This window comes from Ctenocephalides felis, unplaced genomic scaffold, assembly GCF_003426905.1.
Source record: "Ctenocephalides felis isolate EL2017-DRISC unplaced genomic scaffold, ASM342690v1 CF-g0.4_SCAFFOLD_00845, whole genome shotgun sequence".
NCBI lineage: Eukaryota > Metazoa > Arthropoda > Insecta > Siphonaptera > Pulicidae > Ctenocephalides > Ctenocephalides felis.
In genome coordinates, this window is record NW_020536999.1 from 62,550,467 (window position 1) to 62,574,596 (window position 24,130).

At 29.2% G+C, this 24,130-nt stretch overlaps 1 protein-coding gene across 1 annotated transcript in view; it reads right to left on the bottom strand.

Moving 5' to 3' along the window:
- LOC113372353 overlaps positions 1 to 24,130 on the bottom strand; it is a gene marked incomplete at both ends in the record, with an annotated part of 142,040 nt that overhangs the window by 39,421 nt on the left and 78,489 nt on the right. Inside the window, 2 exon segments of the mRNA XM_026612679.1 lie at positions 2,913 to 3,075; positions 10,101 to 10,217. Of these exon segments, the coding sequence (XP_026468464.1) occupies positions 2,913 to 3,075; positions 10,101 to 10,217 (280 nt within the window).

A 24,130-nucleotide genomic window follows, 5' to 3' on the forward strand; every position in this document is an offset into this window, starting at 1 on the left:
TACATGATTATCAAATATCTATTCATTCATACTAATTTGTAATATAAATTTAAATTATTGTATCGAGGATAAAAAATCTATAAATTTAAAAAATCTCTATAAATTATTCCACCAAAAGTAAAACGTGCAATGAAAGACATGCGTCCATCACCTCACCTTTTAATATACCGTTCTTTTTGTTGTGTAAACCTAAAATAAATGAAACTATATTTTATATTTATTATAAAAAAAGATTTTTCAGATATTTTGCAAGGTTAATAAAATATAGACATTAATCCTAGCGGTCATATAATGAAAACATTTTTTAAGTATTAGAACTGAACTAAAAATCTTTATAAATTGTTGAATTTATAATAAATTGTGTCCAAATTTTCATAATGTAATAATATTAGATTTTTTTGAAAAATAATTGAAGGATAATCGTTATTTATTGATCTCTTATTTATTAACTTCAAACTAGAACAGAACCAAAAATTTTTAAATCGTCATTCAAATTTAGTAGATAGTAAATATACCAATAAAAATTAGGATGACCACTTTCTTCCAGCAATAGGTTACTAAACAATTCACTGTAGAAGTATTACAAAGTATTATTTATTAGTTAGTTATACTTTATTAAATGAATAAATTTATTTATTAAGTAATTATATAGCCATTTTTTAAAATAAACTTGAACCAATTCATTAAATTAAAAGGGAATAAATTTACTAAAGAAATATATCAACTTAAATGATGAAATTTTCAAATCATCGTATCAAATTAATACCTATTAGTTTTAAGTCTTTCAAGTTCGTCATGTGGAAGTTAAATATTTTGTATTATATTATTCTTTTCAGAACAGTAAACGCCCTTGATTTTTTTGCACTACAGAATAAGTCTTACAAGCTCCAGCCTAAGATAAATATATTTTATATAAAACATAAGCAAAAAAATAACCTTGATGATCTCAAAGATCTTTATTGTTGAATCCGTGTGAACAAAAACTGAATTGTCATCGTATATTATGTAAAAAGTCTTATAAATATGAGGGATTGGCGAAACTTATTATGTATATATGACCCATGATATAATAGAGTGAAATAACTTTCAAAAATAATTTGCCATTTCTGACATGTTTGATGGGTAATAAAATAATATATTAAGTTGATCAGAATATAATCTCTATAAATTTTACCACTATTTTTTTTATAAATGCTTAAACATAATATTTTTGAATTGAATAAGCACAATTTTTTCCTCTTTTGATTTTACTACAGAAAAGGTAAAGTCAGGAAAATTTTGAACAAAGTACATGGAAATGTTGTGCTGAAATGAAGAAAAGAACCACGTTCAAAATATTCTCCTGAAACTCCTTTAATTTCATTTTTATAACAATGATTTTTATTCCTGAAACAGTGTCAATAACAAGATATTTAATTTTATTTCATATCGCACTTTGAGATTTTGAAGATTACAATTCACTACGAAGTTTTGTCAAAATCGTTTAGAAAAGCAAGAATAATTTATACTATTTAGAAATTTCAGTACAAAAATAAGGTATGTAATATTTTTTATGCAAAAATAATAACAATGAAATCAAATCACTGTAGGTGTTGCACATTGAGTATAATGAGAAACAACTTGCATAACAAAAATTATATTTAAGTTTTTTAAGATTAGACTTTTCAATCCAATACATATACATATGTAGACGACAGAAAAGCTTTTAGTAACGGTGTTCTTTATTGGCACAAATATTGATAGGATAATTTTTTGTTTAAATCTTAAGCAAAGGCGTTTGTATATATATATATATATATATATATATATATATATACGTGTGTGTGTATATATATGCTTTAGTCTTTTACCATAAATATGTCATCGATGTCTTTTCATCTGCGAAAATGTCTGTTACACCAGTGTGAAAATTATGTAGCTTTTATATGTTTTACCACTCTCAAGTTTCAATCTTATGTCAACAGACAAAATAAGCAAAACTATCTTAATGTCAACACAAAATAAAATATTCCACGTCGGCTGCCTTTATAATCTTAATATAACTTTTCTGTCTTTAAGAGACTTATGCAACATCTCTATCCATCCATGCCTTTATATTATCTTATTAGTCTCAATGTAAGTTCTATAAACTATAAAAATTTTACATAAAAGTTGGAAAAACTTTCAAAAAAGCAAAAACAAACAATAGTGTATTCCGTGTTTATCAATTTTACAAAAATCAATCGTTAATTTCAATCCAATTTGAAACCGCATCAACTCCATAAATGTAAGTGAATTATCATTAACGTGATCGATAATATATATTCCAAAAATAAGTGATAATAAAAAAAACTATTAATAATAAATTTGTTACACTAAATTACTATTATTTTTGTTTCTACTGACAAGAAGCAACAGCAAAATTTACTAAGAAAAATTTTTGCTGTAAACAGTAGATACAAAGTAAGGCTCTTACTTTAGTATCTACAGTTTTTTTACCTGATTGTAAAGTAAAACAACACGAAAATGAAAGAAGTCTACGATTTTTCAACTAAAAGTTTTGTTAAATTATTATTAAAAAAAAACTTTTGAAATCGATACCTATGGTATTTATAGTGATTAATTTATGCAAAGTATAATTACGCATTGTCACTATTTAAGGAGTGCTGATCTTCTATATGACATTAATATGGACTCAACAACTACCGAAATTTTTAGGAAGAATCATATGAAGACTACCCCACCATTATTTTTCAAGATGGATTTTCAATTAAAAATCTTAGTGTTTCATTTAAAAATTGTATAGATTTTGCAACTATATAGTATATCATTGTTGTGTTTAAAAAACAGATAGTTAAAGAAAGTAATTTTTCGTAGAAATCACCCTACACCACCTGCACCACAAGCAATTTGATATAAATATTTATATTAACCTGTGTCCATATCGCTTGAAGACGTGTCCTTAATAGAAATCCTTTTGGCCGTCCTCAAAGCTCCGTCCAGTGATTCGACGTCCGCCTCGGAACTGGCGCCACTTGCAGGTGATCCAGATGGGGCCCTCTTGGGCGGGCAGGTTAGCGCTGATGATTCATCCTCCTGGAATAGACAATTTTTTTATTTTATTGTTTTGTTCAGCAATCAAAATTTAAGAATCCTATAGGCTGTTGGAATAATTTGATTTAATACTATGTCGGTTTCACATATGGCAACCCAAACAGATGTTTAATCTCTGTGTGAAAAATTTACAATTTCTGTAATTAGGCGAATATTATATTGACGCAGGAATGCCGGAATAGGGCTATTTTCACTTGGAAACATTGCTATCTATATTTTCAAGGGAAAACCAATGTCACTATTGCTTGAGGCCACTTGAGGCTCTTCGAAGTGGGATCGAATCTGGGACCTCTGATTCAGGTCTAGTCGCTCTAGCCACTTACCAAAGAGTGAGCCCTAACTATAATATATATAGATAATTGATGAATATTTTGACAAAATCTCTACACATTGAATAAATTAATATAACACAATTGGATAATTGTTAATTTATTGAAATATATAATATTGAAAAAAGAAGAAACTTTGATCACATATGAGAATATAGCGATAGGAGTGTTTAATTCAAAATTCACAAACATTTCAAAGAAATCCTTTTTCCAATTCATAAAATAAATTCCTTTCCATGACCATTCCTCGAATAAATTCCAATTAAGACCTCCAAGGCGAATCGAATTCATTTCATCAATAATTTTACTGGTGCAGAAAATATATCGATCAAGCAACTATCGAGACGTTTACGATCAATCGATTATGAAATTAAATCCAGCTCGAGCTGCACAGAAAATCATGAATCAGAAATGCGAGTAATAATTTAAGCATTTAAAATAATTAAAGATAAATTATGGACCACAGGAAATGAAAGTGGATTCTAATAGCTGATCGAAGTCGAAGCAATAAAGTTGATCTAGGTTCGATTTCGTTCGACATATGTCACGATCGAAAATATGATCAAGAGAGAATAAGAATTCAGAACTAGTAGTGCATGACATTGTGCCTTAAGTCAAATTGCTGGAACTTCCAGTATTGAAAATTGTTTTTAAAAAACTGAAATTCTTGAAAACTTTGAAAACAACATTTTTGTGAGAATTTTGAAATTTTTGAAAAAATTGACTTTTTTGAAAAATTCGATTTTTTTCGTTTCGAAAGTTTTTTTATACTTAGAATTTTTCTGCAAAATTTGAACTTATTTTCAAAGAAATCGTGCTGCGTGGGTGTTTTAAAGTAGAAATATCGAAGCGCGTAAGCGCCTCATCGGAGTCTAACGGATAAACATTGATACGAAACCAAATTCATACTTATTATTAAAATCTCTATAAAATATCTGATAATTTGATCCGCATGTGTCTAAAGATCACTACTTTTTTCACTCGTTTTCTGAAACCCTTAGACCTGCCTCCGCAAAAATGTAAACGGTACTTCATTTTGTCAATACAAATAAAATATGTTCTTAAAAACTATTTACCATTACCATTTTTAGCTCTTTTTGCCCCGAATCTCCGTAACGTCAAGACCTGCCTTTGGCAAAAACTAATCAGCACGTCTCCTTATCAATAGGAATCGAATGTTTTTTGAATCATTCAAATCGGTTGATCGAAGCGCCCGAAATCGTAGACGAAAAATTGTATATAAAAATACATACATGCATACAACACATACATACATCAATTTTTCTAACTAAGGTATGCCAAAATGTTCAGAAACATTTGAAACGTAAAGATATCAAACTTTCATGTTCGATTTGTTGGGATTACTAGAACTTACCCTATGGGAAGTTAATAAACTAGTTGAAAGTGACATTTTGTCTTAAGGCAAATTGCCAAATCTTCACAATAGGTGTACTAACTAACTTAATCAACGGAAATTGAGATTTAAGTATTTAGATAAAATTTTCAACTGCTTATTACAAAAATAAAATTTTCGCTTTCACTAAAACTAAAAATTATTTCCAATTGATATATTTCAAACACTTTTATGATAATTGTAATCATATTAATTATTGTGCACAAATATGTGCTTGTCTGTCCACAAAGTGAAACCTATTATACCTCATAAAGATACATCGCTTGGCTTCTAAATTTTTGAAATCGGTCCAGCCGTTTACGAGAAAATGTAGACCAAAGATAAAAAATCGGCTCACATTCATACACACACGACTATACTTATTTCAAACTTGATCTCGACCACTTCACAATGACTTAAACGTCGAACAAATAAAAATAGCGATTCGGATTTTTTTGCGAATGAAAACTTTTCATTCGGGAAGTTGGAGAATATCAATGTCCAAAATTTTTATATGCCTCTATTATTCCTGACATTGGCTTAGAATAATATTTATTACTAATAATTATGGCTTGCTTATAAGTAACATTTGAGAATATTCGATTAGGGTACGGAGTCCATACAATGGAGTATGGACTCCATAGTATGGACTTGACATTGGCTTGGCATATGTTGCAAATCATCAAAAACGTAAAAAAAATATTATGATGAAATGGCCCAGTCGACTTTTACCAAGAACTAATCACCACTATAGTTCCCAAAATCTGTTCAGGCTTTCTTGCCAAAATGTGAACAAAATTTTTTGCATTTTTCTGCCAATTATAAAAACAAAGAAGTTGGTCGAATGTGCAAAACTAATCATCGCGAGTCCTAATGGAATATCATCGAATGGCTTCTAAATTTTAAAAAATCGGTCAAGCCGAGAAAAAGTGGAAAAAAAGATAGAAGAATTGGCTCACACACATACTTCGGATTAAACGTCGAGAAAACACAAAACTGGTAATTCGGTTTTTTTGGTAAAAACATAAACTCCTTCAAGAAGTAAAAAATAATAATGGTTTAACCAAAACAAGTTTTTTACATTTTTTAATAAATATAATAAAAAGTTGGCTATAACGTGCGCTGTACCTTGTATTTCCCTATCTATGATATTGCAAAACCATATGCAGTCTTATCTATGATTTTTTTTTAAAAAATTGCATGGTCTTATTTATTAATTCGCTGGCAACATAGTAAAGGAAGTCGAAAGTAAATTCAAGTTTGGTTCGCTATCGGTGATACCAAATACGATTGAAAAATATACATAACATCGCTTTGAAGCACATAAGCCGCCGTAATAAATGATTATGAAAGTTGTGTCGTGCACATAATCTGCATAAATATTAAAGTAATGGTAATAAAACTAGCCAAGCCATTTAGATACAGGGACTGTAAATCTAATTATCTATTTGTGCAATAAATAGTGCTCCAAACTTAAAATAAAGAACTTATAAATTGTGTTTCAAAATTCTTAAATTGATTTCAATAGCAGAGGAAATATGAACTAAATGGTATGTAAGGACAAAATGACACAGTGGCCTTATTGAAAAATTGTCTAGTTTTAATAACGTTCCTGCGACTCATCCCATGAAGATACTATTATACCATCTGGCAGCAACTAAGAAGGCGTCCATTAATTGGTTTCGTGAGGTTTTCAGAAAAATGGGAGGTTTGACAAAAAATCACGAAATATCACTTGGGAGAGGGAGGGGTGTATTGAGATATTACGTGTATTTATTTTTCAACTATTTTTTTTAAAAAAGTTCAAACATTTTCAAAAAAAAATCAAAAATTGTACAGTTTTTTCACGTAACTAAAAATAAACGTAATGTTTGGTTGGGGAGGGGGGTCATTTTGAATATCAGCATGGATCATCAAGAGGGAGGGGGGGTCCAAAAATCCTTAAAAACTCGCTCACGTAATTAATGGACACCCCCTAAGAGACCAAATTCCATTTCGAGCACTGGCATTAGGCAGGGACTAAGTGCCACTTCCACCTCTAAGGAAGCAGACAGATGTTGAGCGTCATTGTTACACTCTTGTCGGAGTAATTAGTTTGAAATTTAAAGAAATATATAAAATAAATTCAAAGAAAAAAAATAAAATATTAGTAGTATCTAAAAATAGCTGATAGTAATTATATATTTTAACTACCTACAACTGGTTTGTTTAACATTTTCATTAGTCATTCATTCGATTATATTAATTTACCATTCGAAAATAGAAACAGTTGTTTTATGTTTGGATACCGAAAACCATTAACACGAAACAAGTATTTTGATATTTGCAAACAAATCGTAATTAGAAAACTAACATTCATCTAGTTAATTATATACAAAACGATAATTACACTAGACATGAAATGAGGATAATCATGATCATTGAGATAAATGGTACTTCATTGTTTTACTCGTAATTATTGCTCTAAACCCAGTTAAAAGATTGCCTGCATAAAAATTGCTCACATATTTAAATTTACTATTAAAAATATATATATTAAAATCCATTTTAGACAATAATTGCCCAAGGATGAATAATGATTACTGAATCGAGTTGACCAATTTTTCAGAGAATTTTCTAAAGAATTTATGCATTTATTTTCTCATCATCATTTTGTATATATAAGTAAAAATGGCCGATGTAAGGGTTTAAATGATTAAAAAACTATTCAATTCATATTGATAAATGAATGCAGATTAGATTTTGACTGAAAAAGTGTACTAAATAACAGAATGCACATAAAATTATTGAAATTTAGAATTATTATTGAAATGACAATTTGCTAATTACAAATTACAATTATGGAAGTTATAAGATTTCAATAGGATGCATAATTATTTTTACTGTGTTTTGGGTTACTGCTTAAAATTTACTTGCTAATAATATAATAAATAATATTAGTATACTAATATTAAGGATCACTTATGAGGTCTAAAAACAAACTAATTTTTAATTTAGCAAGTAGATTTTAAATGCTATTAAGAAGAAAAACGATTAATGTATATTAAGACAATTAATGAAGATAAAAATTAATGTATATTAATCTGAAATTTATTTGTTTAAATTTTATCCATTACAACTATTTGTATTTCGCAAGAAATATTAATAACCAAAATATGTAATTTTAATGGCAATTTTTAAATTATTATTTGAGAACTCAAAAAAAAAACAAGCTATGTAAAATAGTTTCATCTGTATGTGTAGTTTAAGTAGATTTATTGTAAATTCATATTTTTAAATTCTGTTAAAAAATCAATATTTTTTCATTTCTTCTTTTGATATGCTTCAGGAAAATGTCATCATTAACAAGAAATTTGTTTTAAAATTTATAGACTTGTTTTTAAATTACATTACTAGCTATTTTAAAACCAAATCTATTGGTTAAGAATTTAATTGTTAATTTTAATTAACTAAATGATTTGATTTAAAGCTAAATATCTTAATTATCAGAAATTTTAAGTTAATTCTTATGATGAAACATGAAACAAAAATACAAAGTATAGAATTCCTAATTTCGTAAAACACTAAAACAAAATATTTTCGTATTTAAAAATCGTATATACTTTTGAATGTTAAAATAAGGATTCACATATTATAAAAATGCTTCCAAAAGTTTTTTAATATCATTATTCCTTCCTTTTGTAATAGCAAAACTGCCTTAGGTATAGACAGCGTTCAATATTTCTCATTCTTCGAACAAATGCAATAAAAAACACAATAATTTAGAAAGTAAAATTTCTACGAATTATAGATTATTTCCACGCATTTGGACAAAAAAATATTATTATTATTCGTGTAACAATAATCATATCATACAACCTTAGTATAAACCATATGTAGATTTCTCCTTATAATTTGATTGCAACCTCTATTATGATTACGATTCACGTGCTAAAACCACTTCAACAAATCAAATAATACTTATAAATACATAAATCTATTCATACTTGATATTAAACATCTGTTATTATCAAAATAAAAACATAATTATAATTGAAAAGCAAATCATCTTAACTATTGCTCAAGTTTGCTGTTCAAAGAATAATGTTGCATAATATGATTTATTGTAGGCTGGGCGCGAATTCTGAAGAATAACAATAATTTGTTCCAGGCAAAATAATAAACCACATTGTGGGAAAGTGAAATATTTTGATTTAATCGAGATATATAATATAAAGTACTTTTCGATTGCATCACGAGGAATTTTTCTCAAAGGGAAAATGCCATCTGTACAATAGTATTTTTCTCTCAATAATTTCTTTTTGTGAGGTTTATCGATGAAATTGAGCTAAAATATATATAAATAATATATAGGGTCCACCACCTATAAATCAAACATAAGTAAAGTTATAAATTTTTTAACAACAATATTTGAAAGTACAAGAAAGAAGATGTATAATCAGTCAGCACCTTGATTCTTATGACGTCGCTATCAGAATATAAAAAAGGCAATGTTTGAAAATCTAAATAAAAGTATTTTTTTTTCGTTGTAAGTTTTTTGAGTACTGTTGTTTAGTTTTCCAGACCTTAATATAATTTAGAAGTATACGTTATTTGATTGCTTTATAAGATATATTGCTAATTTCAATTATTGATAGAACATTAACTTAACTATTTTTTAGCTTACATGTGGGTGGAGTAAAAAGGACCAAATAGAATTTTTACCCTGGCAACGGTGTGAAAACAATAAAAAAATGTAAATAATAATATGCATTCAGTTAGAAAAGCAATTATATAAGAAATAAATTTATTTATTTTCTGACGAAACATTAGTTCAGGGTTATATGTATAGTAAACTTTGTAAAAAATGTGCCAAAAATTTTTTATTTTGCGTTGGTTGAAAGAAGTAGCTATTATTTCGTAAATCCTAAGGGAGCATCCATTAATCACTTGATCGATTTTTTAAGTATTTTTGGACCCCCTCCCCCCTTGGTGATACGTGCTAATATTCAAAATTACCCTCCCCCCCTTTCCCAACAAACATCACGTGTATTTTTACGAGTAGTTACGAAAAAAAATGGAACATTTTTTTATTTTTTTGAAAATGTTTGGAATTTAAAAAAAATCAGGTAAAAAATAAATACAAATGATATCTTACTATAACCCCCTCCTCAACGTGATATTTCGTGATTTTTTGTCAAACTGGCGAATGGCGGATCTTTTTAAAAGAATGACACGCAACATTTTTCAACATTAATAAATCTATAAATCTCAAAATAAATTAATCAAAAATCTAAAGAACTTACATCACTCGTATCCGACTGCGCCCTCAGTGAATTTCGTTTAAAATCTGTGCTGAGTCTCGCCTGTTTTGGCAAAGGTTCTTCTTCGTGGTCAGATTGGGAACAGGCCCACGATGGTGTCTAAAAATATAAAAAAAATTATTAACAAAAATTAAAATAAGGCAAGTTGATGGAACATCCCGTAATGTAATCAAACATTCGCGAAAAAAATCAATCATCAATAGAAATTTATCAATGATTAATAACAATTGTTTTAAATATTTTAAAATAGTTGCTATAAATCTAATATAATATAAGTGGTTATATTTGGGCCATTATCTTTATTAATGTTTATCTACAAGAAGAAAAACATAATAAACATCGTCGACACAAGAGCAATATGCTTTTTGAATCACTCTAATCGGATGCGCCGTTCTCTCGAACTGCTATTCTTGACACTATTTGCTTCGTATCTCCGTAAGCACCTTTGTTTTTGCGCTTTTGCGTATATCCAGAACAGATGGACCTGTCTTTGCCAGAAACTACTCAGCACATCTCCCCCACAATACGAATCGAATCCTTTATAAATCATCCAAATCGGTTGATCCGTGCACCCGTAACTTCGCTCCCATGAACGAAAAATTGTATCCAAGCATACACACATCCATTTTTTTAAGGTATGCGAAAATGTTCAGAAAACCTGGTGCTTGAGTTTTGTTTTGAAAATTTTGATTTTTTATAACATTATTCAAAATTATCAAAAAATTTGCTATTTTTGTTTTTTTTCGAGATAACGAAGCGCCGCGGCGTAATTAATCATTACACATTTTAAAACGAAACTCAGAAATGTAAACATTATTTGATGTTTCTACTCACACTTGTGAAAATTAATTTTATCAACAAAGTTGTGATATAGCTAATTACAGAGTTTAAAAATATTAAAAAAATATTTTAAATTTAATAGTAAATTCGCATTCGTGACTAGACAAATATCGAAAATCCAGTTCATTAAAAGGATATTTAATTCTATAATTATTGATACAGATTATCATTTAAATTGAGCTGAAAAATATATAGATAATACATATCATTTTGAGTAGTAAAAATATTTAAAAAAAATAATGGCGAAAGAACATTTAATAGTACAAAATAATGATATATTTAAACCGTTAAGTAACTTCAGAAACGAATAAATCTAAACGGACTTCTAAATTCACAAAGTTTTTAAAATTAGTTGTCTGCGCGATGGTATAATTTATTTTGAATTTTACATTAGTAACAGTAATTCATTCCAGATCTGAGTAAATTAAATGTAGAAAATAAATTGATTTTAAATTATAATTCATCAAAATGAAATAAATAAAATTAGATAGAAGTCAGTTAGAATGATTTCAATTAAGCAGCTATGAACTAAGTGTAGTGAAGTTACACGCAAATAATTAAATATAGATTAAAATCACCTAAACTATTATAGAGTATAATTTGATTTTTAATAATCACCAGTATTCATACCTTCAAAGTCAAAAATCTCTGACAAATCAAAGAATTCATTTTCTAGCACGTTGTAATTAACTAAACTGGACATAAAATAACATGTAACTATAATACAACTATTCATAAAGTCTCAAAAAAATCAACATTAAATCTTCAATGTATCTAAACATTATAAAAATATTTCAAATGATTTCTCTCTAAGTTTAAGTCTAAGTTGTTCCAGGTTAAGAATTTGAAACACTAATATGCAAAGCATTTCATAGATTATATAAAATTCCTTAAATAATTACAATCTATCAGAATGTTGAATTGTTCATAAATAACAACAATAGCCATTCTTATCTCAATGACAAATGCTTTGCAGTAATATTTGTTAATTTTTTGTTGAAATGCTCATTAAATTTCGAATTAAAAGTAATTCATCTGGACGCTTTGTATTTGTGTGGCTTTCTAATTGGCGAAACATTTACATTGTTTTTTTATTTCTTGTAATAATATATATTTTCGCATGCTTTTTGTCAAATAGTAATTTATCATTTTTAATTAAAGTGTACGCGAGCATAATTCGACGAACCAATACCTTTGGAAAAATGCGATGCTTATAATTTTACTATATACGAAATTATAATTTTTGTTTTTGTTCAAGAGAAGTTCTAGAAGTATGTTTGTTAAATAAATGGTAAACAAAACTTTCGAAAAAAATGCAATGGGGTTCAATATATATCCTTCTACTTGTAAGTAATGAAAAATAGGTTTACTAAATTAAAATAATGAAAAGAATTAGTGTAATTTAATGCAAGTTACAATTAAGTAATTTCAAGTTTCATTGTTGCGTTAGCATTAATAACTATTATTAAATTATTTGTAGTGCAAATAAAATCGCGTATTATGTCCTTATGAATTTCAAATCATATGAATTGGTAATTACAAAATGTCGAAAAGTAATGCATTTGTTTGTCGATCAAGCATTTCACACCTAAAACCTAACCTCCAAAAGGCATAAAAATCATAATATTAACTTCTGTTTGGGTTATTGAAGTTTTTTTTATTTCTTATATTAATAATAATCAGAAAACTAATTATATTCTGAGTTATTTACATTAATTAAATATAACAATAAATAGTAAATACTACAATGGGTAATTACAATAATTAAATTGGATCAAGTTAGCTTAATCCTGTATCTTTTATATTTGGCTATATTTGTCATTTTCCATTTATACAGTGAAAACCGACTTTTTTCACTAAAAAACCGGTTTCTGAAAACCGACAAACCCTAGTTCAGAATCAATAGAAGTATTTTTTCTAGACGTCAGTATATTTTTATCATTCCGTACGCTAGTGTTACTTGCATTTTTGAAGCCATGACTACTAATAACATTAATTATTTTATTTGTGAAACTCCATTGCGAAAAACTGAAGTGATTGAAGTGAAAGAAAGAGGATTGGAGACTTTGCGTAAATCAAGTGCTCAAAGAAAGGACAATAAAGGAAAACTTTTAGAAGGACTGAGGTCAATAGTCAAATCAATCAATCAAATCAATAGTCAGAACTATTCATACAAACAATTTCATATTTGCATTAAATTACACATTTAATGGTTTAAAATGTTCAATCATCGGCAAAAATAAAAATGAACAACAAAAATAATTAATTTATGTTATTTCTAGGCCAGACCTGAGCAGAAAAGCTTAATTCATTATTGAAATTATTTATTTATTAGAGAGAATGCGTTCAAGTACAAAGAGCGGCTAAATATCCGATGGTGGGGCGAGCAGCAGAAACTTTGCAACGCACGTACACTAAAACTACTTCACAGAAAAAAACGTTATTGAATAAATCTAGTTTAGTTATTTTAATGTAACATGAGTCAGAAAGGAGATATCGTTGAAAAACTGATTTTTGACGCAATTTTTCCAATATAGCGGCGGCAGCGGCAAAAATTCGAGGTGGCAAAGTTGAAATTCGTAAAGATCACATCAAAATCTATAAAATCACTAATTTTCAAAACTTTCGGAAAACTCTTTAGGCAACAGCATTTTTTTGCACCAAATGACTGGGCTAATTTGCCATGTAGAAAAAGTATATCGTGCGTCTAATTCGTTGGTGTGTTAGTTTGCAGGGTTGATCGACCGCTTTAGTATCGACGACGCCCCCGTTGACTGCGTCTAATTAGCACTTGCGAACCACTAGGCATACCACTAACGGGCCAGCTCGCGCTCCACTCTTAGGACAAGGGTCGGTGGGTAAAATTTTTTACTTTTTTATATGACAAATCTTTATATTCTATCTATCATAATTCACTTCAGACGTGGTAAATTACACAAAACCAAAAAAATGGAATCAATAATTAGAAAAAAATATCTATGTATCCAGATCTTCTTATCATTCTAAGCAATCTAAATAAATTAGTTGCATTGGTGCATAGATGTGTTTGTCTGGGTATCTAATCTATAAAAAAGATTACTATTGAAAGATTCGATTTTTTAATATTTTGAAATTTTTGAACTCTTTTTCTAAGCATTCGTGCAGCGTGGCCGTTTTAGAGAAGAAATATAATATAGCATTTCCATAACAAGGCAGTGTAACCGCAGAATTGGCTCCTAAATAGATGTGCAATTATGCATTTGTGGGATTGCCAGAGAATCTAATATAGAAATATGTGTGTATTATGTCCGGGGATTATAATGTCTACCACCGATATCTCAAAAACAAGTAAGAAAGGAATGTTTCAAAAACAAAATTTGAAAGCAGAGGGCAAAAGATGTGTAATCAAACATCACCTCAAATCAAGCAACGTCGGTATTAGGAGATAAAGGGCCATGTCTGGAAATTTATAACAAAAGTATGTTCTTTCGTTGTTGTTTTTTTTAGTTGTGAGCACTGTTGTTTAGTTTACGAAACTTTAATATGAATTGTAAGTACGTTATTTAATATGAATTGTAAGTACGTTATTTAATTGTATCATAAGATGTATTGTTAATTTTAAGTTAGATTCAACAATTTTCATGCATAACCTTTATTACTTCAGCTTGCATTTGGATGGTGTAAAAAAGACCAACTGAGCATTTACCCTGGCAAAGATGTAAACAATAAAAAATAGTAAATAAAAAAGTGTAAATTCAGTTAAAAAAAACAATTTCACAAAAGATAAATAATAAAGTTATTCCAAATTTGTTAAGGAATATTTCTGTCGAAATACCAGATCAGGATTATATAAAATATAAATTTATATGCTGCATTGGTTGAATGATGAATGAATGAATAAATGAGCATATTATTTCATAAAATCTCTATTGAATTAAAAATAGGACATTTGCCTTATTTCCTTGCCCCCCTGGCAGTCCCAATTTATCACAACTATGGGGTAAAAAAAACAGATGGCAAATTTTACAAAAACAGTAAAAAATATATTTCTATAATTGGGAATTAACTGGAATTTCTACTGAACATAGTACATTTGCTTTATTATGAGTTATGTGTTCTGATGTTCTTCATAGCAAGCAGCCAATCATAAAATTTTTCAAATTTCGAGACCTTAGAAAAAATTAAAAATCAATTATATTATGGATAATATAAACGAGAAAATAATAAAATCTTTCAGTAAGGTTTTTGCAAAAATAATATATTATCTCTCAAACAATATAGATTTCGAAAATATATACATATCTAACAACCTTGATAAAAATATAATAAAATACAAGAATTTTACAACTATATAAATAAAAATATAAAGTGCATCATTTGCTTTCAACTTGAATAACGAGCTTAAGGTTCATCAAATAAATTGTAGGATTTTCTAATATAAGCATATATGTACAAAAATATAGACACCCTTTGTAAGTCTGTTTTTATAAAAATATCATGTTCTAAAATAAAACTTCTGAGGCAAGAATAAACTCCGAAAGAAACTTCTGAAAAACTTTCCGCATTTGAGACAATTTATTCTTGGAAGATGTGATATAAAGTCTTAATTGGTGATAATTCTCAATAAAAAAATCTTACTAGCATAGTCAACAAATTGAAAAACTAAAAAAAAAAGAAACTGTATGACGTCTTTTACGAGATCTACTTTAGAGAACTTAAATTTTAATATGGCAGTAAAATAATTGTATCAAAAAAGGAGATGTAAAATTTCTATTAATAATACCTTGTTTTTTTTCCGCGTCTACAAATTACTTCAAGATGAAAATATTACTCCCACATTTTTTTTATTCACTACTATATTTACAACTGCCCAGTTAAGGGCATTTAGTAAATTTGTTGATTTACAATTATCAGCCGTAATAGAGACATTATGTATTATAGTGAAATGTTGGAAAAGCAACTCAATAGTTGTTTTTACATTCGTTATAAATAATATTAACAATATATTAATGATAATAATATAAACGTAACTATTTTCTTATAAATAATAACGAAGCTATTTCAATCTTCATCAGAAAAATTGATGACTTAAATCGAGCGGCTATTTTCTCTTTAGTCTACGGCTATTATTTTCTGTTAGTAAGGTGTTTGCAGGTGAATTTGGATGACTGTTGAGCTCGTTTCTATATTTATGCGTTGTTTTTGCTATTACATCGTTTATGATCTCGTCAAGATGAAACAGCCAGTTAGGGACATATTTTGATGTTCCCAAGGCAAGTTTCAGAAATTTGTTCTGAAATTTTTGTATTATTTTTATATTAGTATTAGGCGCAGTACCCCATAATTGTATTCCATAGCACCAAATTGGCTTGAAAGATATTTTATTGATTTTATTGAATCAGTTTAGCTTGGATTTAGTCCATAATAAGTAATAAAACTTTTTGGTTTTTATGTCGAACTGTTGCCTCTTTTTTATATGGATTCGCCAATTAAGTTTTCTATCGAGGTATATGCCGAGATATTTCACACCTCGTCTTCTTGAGGTACTTGAGTGTTCCCAATTTTTACTGGTGGGCAGGTCTCTCTTCTAAGTTTAAATGCTACATCTACTGACTTCAAACTATTCATTTCAAATCTCCAGGATTTGTTCCATTTCTCAAATAGATTGAAATGGTTTTGGAGCGGATTTAAACAAAGAAACCAACAGTTGTATCTATAGAAACTACAACGCAGACTACAAATATTGCTTCTAAATACATTTTGTAGTACGTTGTCCAAAGTAACAGAAAACCTTCTGCATCAACTTACCCTGCCTTGGCGCATAATACACCATTATCATACCCAAAAATCCAAAATCTGCAAAGCTCCCCAACTATTCTATAATAAATGCACTTGAACTCTGCGTCTTATTATTACGAAACCTTAAATTGTATCCTGGACGAAGTCGAGCTTCCCGTTGACGTCGGTCGCGCATTTGTTGCATAACTCTTCTGCACTCTCTAGCATTTATTTGAATCCATGATTTTCTATCATTATCTATTATTTCCTTCGAAATTGTGTAAGACTTAACGATTGGTAATAATCCACTAAATCTACTACAAGCATTTAGGATAATGGTAAAGAATAAATTCGTAGAATAGTGCGAGTTTCTCCGGACTTTTTAGAGAAGAGGTAATGTTTAACTTAAGCACGCAACGCTTGAGAAATTGATGTAATATGAATTTTATAACTGTAAGACGGAATTACGATTGTTGAACAAACTCACTTAAGACAAAAGAGAATGGTCATCGAGGCAGAGGTTAGTAACCTACTTATAATTAGATAAATATGCAAATAATTGTTCATAGTACGTGAAGTAAAACAATTGCTAAATAGCTCTCAAAATAGTCATTCTTATAGATTTTGTAATAATTGGTGCTCCTTTATTACATACAATAGTAACCAAGTTGCAAGAACTTCCGGATATTGAAAAAGCTTTGAAAAAACATTTTATATTATGATATTTTGAAAGAAGGAATTTATTGCAAAAGTGGTAGATTCTAGGCTGGAATTATAATCTTCCAAATTCAAATCCAGTTTTAGGAAGATTAAGTTGCAAGAATTTCTAGATATTAAGAAAGCTTTGAAAAAATACTTTGTGGTATGATGTCTTGAAAGGGAATGAGTTTTTAGCAAAAGTGGTAGCTATACAACTACAAAGCTCCTCATAATTGCGTAAATTAAAACAATTATGTTATGTGAAATTAAATTCGTAATTAAATATGTTTAATTATATCGCTAGTTAGAAAAACTAGTATTATTCGAGCAAATTTTAAAACAATTTTACATTAATATTTATAACCGATGAAAAAACTTAGAAACCGATAAAAATACCTTTCTAAAACTATTTTTTTTATTAAAATTGATGACGGGATAATATATTTAGTAGACCATATTATATAGCAAAATCATAAGATAATTAAAATGCCTAATATTTGTATAAACTTAAAAACGTTTATAAAATAATCAAAATAAAACTATAAATATTAGGCAATTTATATAAACTCAACGACATTTGTACGAAGATTAATAAATAGAAAAATAGAAGAAAAATAAATACACACACATCGATTTTTGCTCCGTATCTTCGAAATGGCTGGACTTGCCTTTGCCCAAAACTAATCACACGTCTCCCAGTCAATACAAATCGAATGTTTTTTTTAATCAAATCGGTTGATCTGTACACCCCAACCGTAGACGAAATTAAATTCACACATTCATACTACATTTTTGCATACTTACATATAACACACACACGCACATACGTCAATTTTTTCCAAGATATGCCAAAATATTCAGAAAGTCCTGAAACGTAAAGATATGTAAAATTTTCATTTTTTATATATGTTTACGTTTTAAAGGTTTCTGAATGTTTTGGCATACCTTAGAAAAAAAAAAGATGTGAGTGTGTGTGTATGTGAATGTGTTGTGTGTATGTGCGCGGATACAAATTTTCGTCGACAATTTCGGGAACACGGATCAACCGATTTGAATATTTCAAAAAAATTCAATTCGCATTGATAAGGAGACGTGCTGTTTAATTTTTGGTAAAGGCAGTTTCAGCCGTTTCGAAGACTCAAAGCAAAAAGTGCAAAAAATGGCAAGTTCTGAGAGAACAAATCAGCCGATTTGAATGATTCAAAAAACATTCGATTCGTATTGATGTGGAGACGTGCTGATTAGTTTTTGGCAAAGGCAGGTCGAGCCGTTTCGTAGATACAGAGCAAAAAGTGCAGAAATTCCGATTAAATCCTAGACATCAGTTGGTTGGCGCGTCAAAATGATAAGAAAGTCAAGATTTTTTAAATTTTTTTTTAATCCTTTTTATGTTTGTATAATTGATACTACATGAACTATTTAAAATTGTTAATTCAGTGTATATATTTCGCGAACGAAAAATTGATGCATTAGAAATAAAATATGTTCATTCTAACAATGAGTCCGCTTTTAGATTTTGTTTATATGCAATTGGCTTATCGACAATTGGCTGGCATCTCCAACGCCTGCTTTTTACTAATTTAACGGATTATTTTAATTTTAACGGAGTCCGACGGCTCGTATTTTAATTTAACGGCTCGACGAGGGCAGTACGTGCTCATATAGAACTTTCATCAGTGAAAATGACATTTTCAAAATCTCTAACAATATTTTCATGTGCTCAAGCGGAAAAGAAGCACATGTTTTTCAGTCGTCAGAGGCTTCCCCGTTGTGTTGCGCCATTTCAGATCATGAATACGAAGAAAGGTTCAGATAGTTTTGTAGATTTTTCAGTAGATATTTCTAAACATTTTGCCATTAATTTTGCTCGTCCTTGCTGCAGTGTTAAAGCAGGATTCCGCAAATACCCATTCACTGTCCTTTTTTCTTCTTTTTCATTTGAATCACGTTCTGATAAATCATCGACCTTTTTAGCAACTTTATATAGGTGTATCGAATTCTGTACAAATGCCTTCAACTTTCTCATATATTTAGCAGCAGCTGATTGCTATATTTGGGTACCTTTCAGGTGCATGCAAAAGGGCGCAGCCTCGTAGCGCGACGCGTAACTTGACACTCATGGCGTTTAACGTAATTTTTTCTCAAAAGATCAACTGCAACTAAACCTTTTTTGACAATGCATCAAGGACAAAGCTTCACTTTATTGGCTCACGAAAGAACTAGACCGAAATCTTTCATTAACTGTCGTTAAAGTCTGCCACGCTCTTACTTGACCGACTGTATATTTCATTCAAACATATATAAACAACGTCGTCTAATCTAATAAGTTAATGAAAATTTTAGTTTTTATAATATTTATTCATAGACATTTTTGTTGACCGATTATTTTTACTCTTGGATTGTTTAATTATAGTATGGGAAGTTCCAGCAATTTGTGGGGATGCCACGCGCCCCACTAGTCGATTTTTTTGTGATTACTATAACTCATCCTACAGAAAGTTAAAAATTTTAAAAACTGTATATAAATAGCAGGATACAAAGAATCCATCTCTAACTATAAATCATAAAATAATAATAAAACTGATGAAACGACATGAATAATTCAAGTTAATGATTTAAATTACAACTTGCTCTACACTTGCTCAAGATCATTGCACTTGCACCATTAATTAGACGTGCATAACTAATCAACCTGGAACTAATCATCTGCGACGTATAGGTGAAATCGGTGAAAGATATTATAAGATAACAACTTTGATGGCAATTCGATCGAAAGAACCGTTTTATAATGAAATAGAGGATTTTATTTTTTGTTGAATTATCTTATATTGTAAACAATTTGACACTTCTAACTTAGTTTTAAAAATATACCAGATATGAGATACGACGATAATTCTAACTACAAGGCCATTAGCAACATTTCAGATAATATGGTGAACCAATTATCTTGATCTTTCGGTCTTTAGAATATTTTCTTTGCAACTTATTATTGTTACCTCTTTCAAAGAATTTGTTTTGACTAGAAAATTCGATTGCTAACTTTAATGTTTTCTCTATCTATCTCTATTTTTCAAGGCATTCTGAAACATTTGGAACCAACATTGGGAAAAAAGTATGTTTGTGTACGTGAGCCAAAATTTGACCTTTCATCATAATTTTTTCAAAAACTGATACACTGATTTCATAAACTCTAAATCCATTTGATTAAATTCGATAAGCACTTACATTGTTTATTTGAACGAGGATCAGAGGAGCAGTTTCTTTATAATTACCAGATAAGTGCAAAAAATTTTGTTTACATTTTCGCAAAAAACTCTGGGCCGATTTTGTAAGTTCAAAAACTGTCCTAAAGATATTAATTGGTAATTGTGCTAATAAGTTTCTGGAAAAAACGATTAAACCGTTTCTCAGAAACTAATTGATAAAAATTATTTTGGACGATTTTGATGAAATTTTGTATGATAAATTGTAAAAATGCATTAAGTTGTATAATGAGTCGCACTAACTCCGTATATTTCGTTCTGTGTTTTGTTGTATTGATCACCGTTGATGTATGCATTTTTAGAATAGAATACAAAACAGAATATGGTAAATGAATTAAAAACAATTACATATAATATAAACTGATCAATCGGAAACCGCATTGATTTGTTTATTTAGTGCAAGCAAAAACTTTTCGAAGTAAACAAAAGGTTACTAATATAGCTATGATGGTTAATAGCAAAATCTCAATTTTGATTGATTAAGTCGATTATTTACACAAATATCGGAAAATTCATGCAAATTGCCATAAGGCAAAATGCCACTTACACCTAGTTTATAATAGGAATTGTTTTCGGTGAACTTAACCATTACTTGTCAAATATTTGAGTTCGAGGTCGCAAGGTTTAGTTAAAAAGTTGGATTAGTTAATCTTTTACAAAGTTAGGAAATTTTTGTATTTTATGATAAAATCAGTCATGCAGATTTGTTTTCAATGTTTATTTTAAGTTAATTAAAAGGTAAAAGGAAAACTTGTAATTCGATTATACTTGATTAGATGATAATATAACTTCATAGGATTTAATCCTAATCACAACACTTTTTTTTTTTTTTTTTGTTGACTGTGTATACAAGTACATTAGTCATCATTCATTTTATATTTAATCTTTACACTTTTATTTTATTTGCTTGTATATAATTGTATAGTGCACCATATATCCTTTTCTTTGTCAATAATATTATAAAATTGGTTGGGAGGGAAATATTTTTTTTCCTTACAATCTCCCTCCATAGTTCTTGTCTACCCTTTTCCGATTTTTTGCATTCCATAATAGCGTGCTCAGCATCCGCCCTAGTCACTCCACCCAATCAAAACACTTCATTTTTAGTTTATCTTGTAGATTTCCATAATAAAATAATATATAGGATATCTTCTATATATTTTATTTTCTTAAAATAGCGATCAAGATGCAATGAAATCTTAAAAACTATTGTTTCATGAAAAAAAAGTTAAAACATAAGAAAAACTTATAATATAAAATTCATGAAGGTCTATTTTCGGTCTCATAGAATTAATAAATTTTTGTGATTTCTAATATAAAGCACATAAAAAAGATAAAAATCATTAATAGCTACACTTAAATTCCTAGATAGACTAGGTATTTTCAAGGATTTCTATTACCAAAAACTTAAGGGATGTTTTCTAAATCTAAGGTACGTCAAATTGATCAAAGGCCTTAAAACGTAAGATTTCATTTCAGAGTGATTTGTGAATCTAATATACACCATAAAATTGTTAATGTGAATATAATAACATAGCCTATGAAAATTTTACATGTGAAGATTTAATACAAATGCAATTAAATTTGATATCAATCCCAGTATCTTCTATCCCAGGAGAGAGTTTTGGCAATTTATAATAGTCAATTCACCATCAGCAGGGAAAGTAAGTCATTGTAATTTCGGTATTCTTTTTGATATCGCTACTAAATCACATTATAATTGCTGTGCCAAATATAATAATGCTATTAACTTTCTCATCAATGAATGGAATGAAACTGACTGACTGACTAGACGAAGATCGAAATCTTTATAAACATAGAAAAATTATCTCAGAAACAAAAGGTGTTTCGTAATTTAATGGACTTTGTTGTCTTGGATAACAATTAATTTATAATTATTGTTAATTGCAACAATCGGTAGAAATTTCGAAATTTTGGTAAGGATTTTTTGAAGCCACTCAATTTATGTATGGGCAAACTTGCACAAGTCATAATCTTCAACACATTCAGCAAAGCAACTGGATAGGCAACTCACTTTGTATAAGATATACGACTTTATACTTTACTCAGCTAAACTGGATATAATTTCAACAAATCATTTAACTAAATATAAAAATTGCCTTATGTCGATTCCAAAGGTGAAATTCTAGATCATTTACTTATGCGTGTTTTGCAGATCGCGTGTTTCTAAGGCGAAGAAAATGTACCCTGGAGCATAAATGCTTTTTGCTCGAGATACGAGTAGTTACATGTAAAATCAGATTTTTTGCGGTTTCATAATATTTTCATCGAAAGTGAAATCAATTGCTTTTATAAAATTTTGAAAGAGAAAGCCGAATCGATTATTATGAGCGATTGATAAAATCGAACTACGGATGTAAAAAGTAGGTGCTTTATTATCTTATAATGGTGGAGTAAATATGCAGTTTCAGCACGAGCATTTAGCTTTTATAATAGTGTCTCCAGTATTCAATATGATTTCCATATATTTTGGCGGATTGATTCCACATCATTGGAACAATAAAATCGTAGATTGAGACAAATTTCTACACCTTGCGTTTTTTCATAAAATGAATGAATACTTTTCTAAATATGTAGTTGGTAGTACCAATATGATTATAAATATTATTTATAATCGTCAATAACACTTGAAAGCAATATCAAAACGTATATTTCCATACTCAATTAGAAATAGCGGAAAGTCCCGTAACGCCGGACGGCACCTAATGCCGGACACTATATTTAACACGTATTATTTAGGCGAGCATAAATCTTATTTGAAAAGGGCACGGGGGCACACAGGTACAGGATCACGTGCCAAGCCTCGCCTGTGACGCACACCGCCGCGGCGGAAGCAACCGTTTGCTGTTTCAGGCGCAAAATCACGGCGTCACCTAAATATCAATGAATGTGATTCTACTAAATTTATTATGTATGTATGTATCTGTGTGATATGCAAAGATAAAAGTAGTACTTGATTAATATCCGTAAAATGGTAGAATATTATTAGATATTTTAATCAATTTTAGTAGGTACCACCAAATGAACAAAAATGTCTGTCCCTTACTACCGGACACAAAGTCGTCCCTTAGCGCCGGACAGTAAACATATTGATATTTATTGTGCGAATTGACGTAATTTATTCTAATTATTTAATTTTGTTCTGTATGAGTGCTAACGGTCACTACATACCCCCATGAAAATCTTATGATAAATGCTGAGAGCATCGGCGTGGCCCAGCAAAAAGGGTCGATAAATAGTGATTTTTTTTGCAATATCTAAGAATATTCGTCAAACACACATGTGCAGACATTCCAGAGTGTAGAGATGGCTACATATGTGTTCAATGCTGGTTATTTTGAAATGTCCGGTACTAGGTGCCACTTTGTAAAATCATATTTTTTGTTACCAAAGTTTGATTGATAATATTAATTATTTTTTAGCAAATATTGC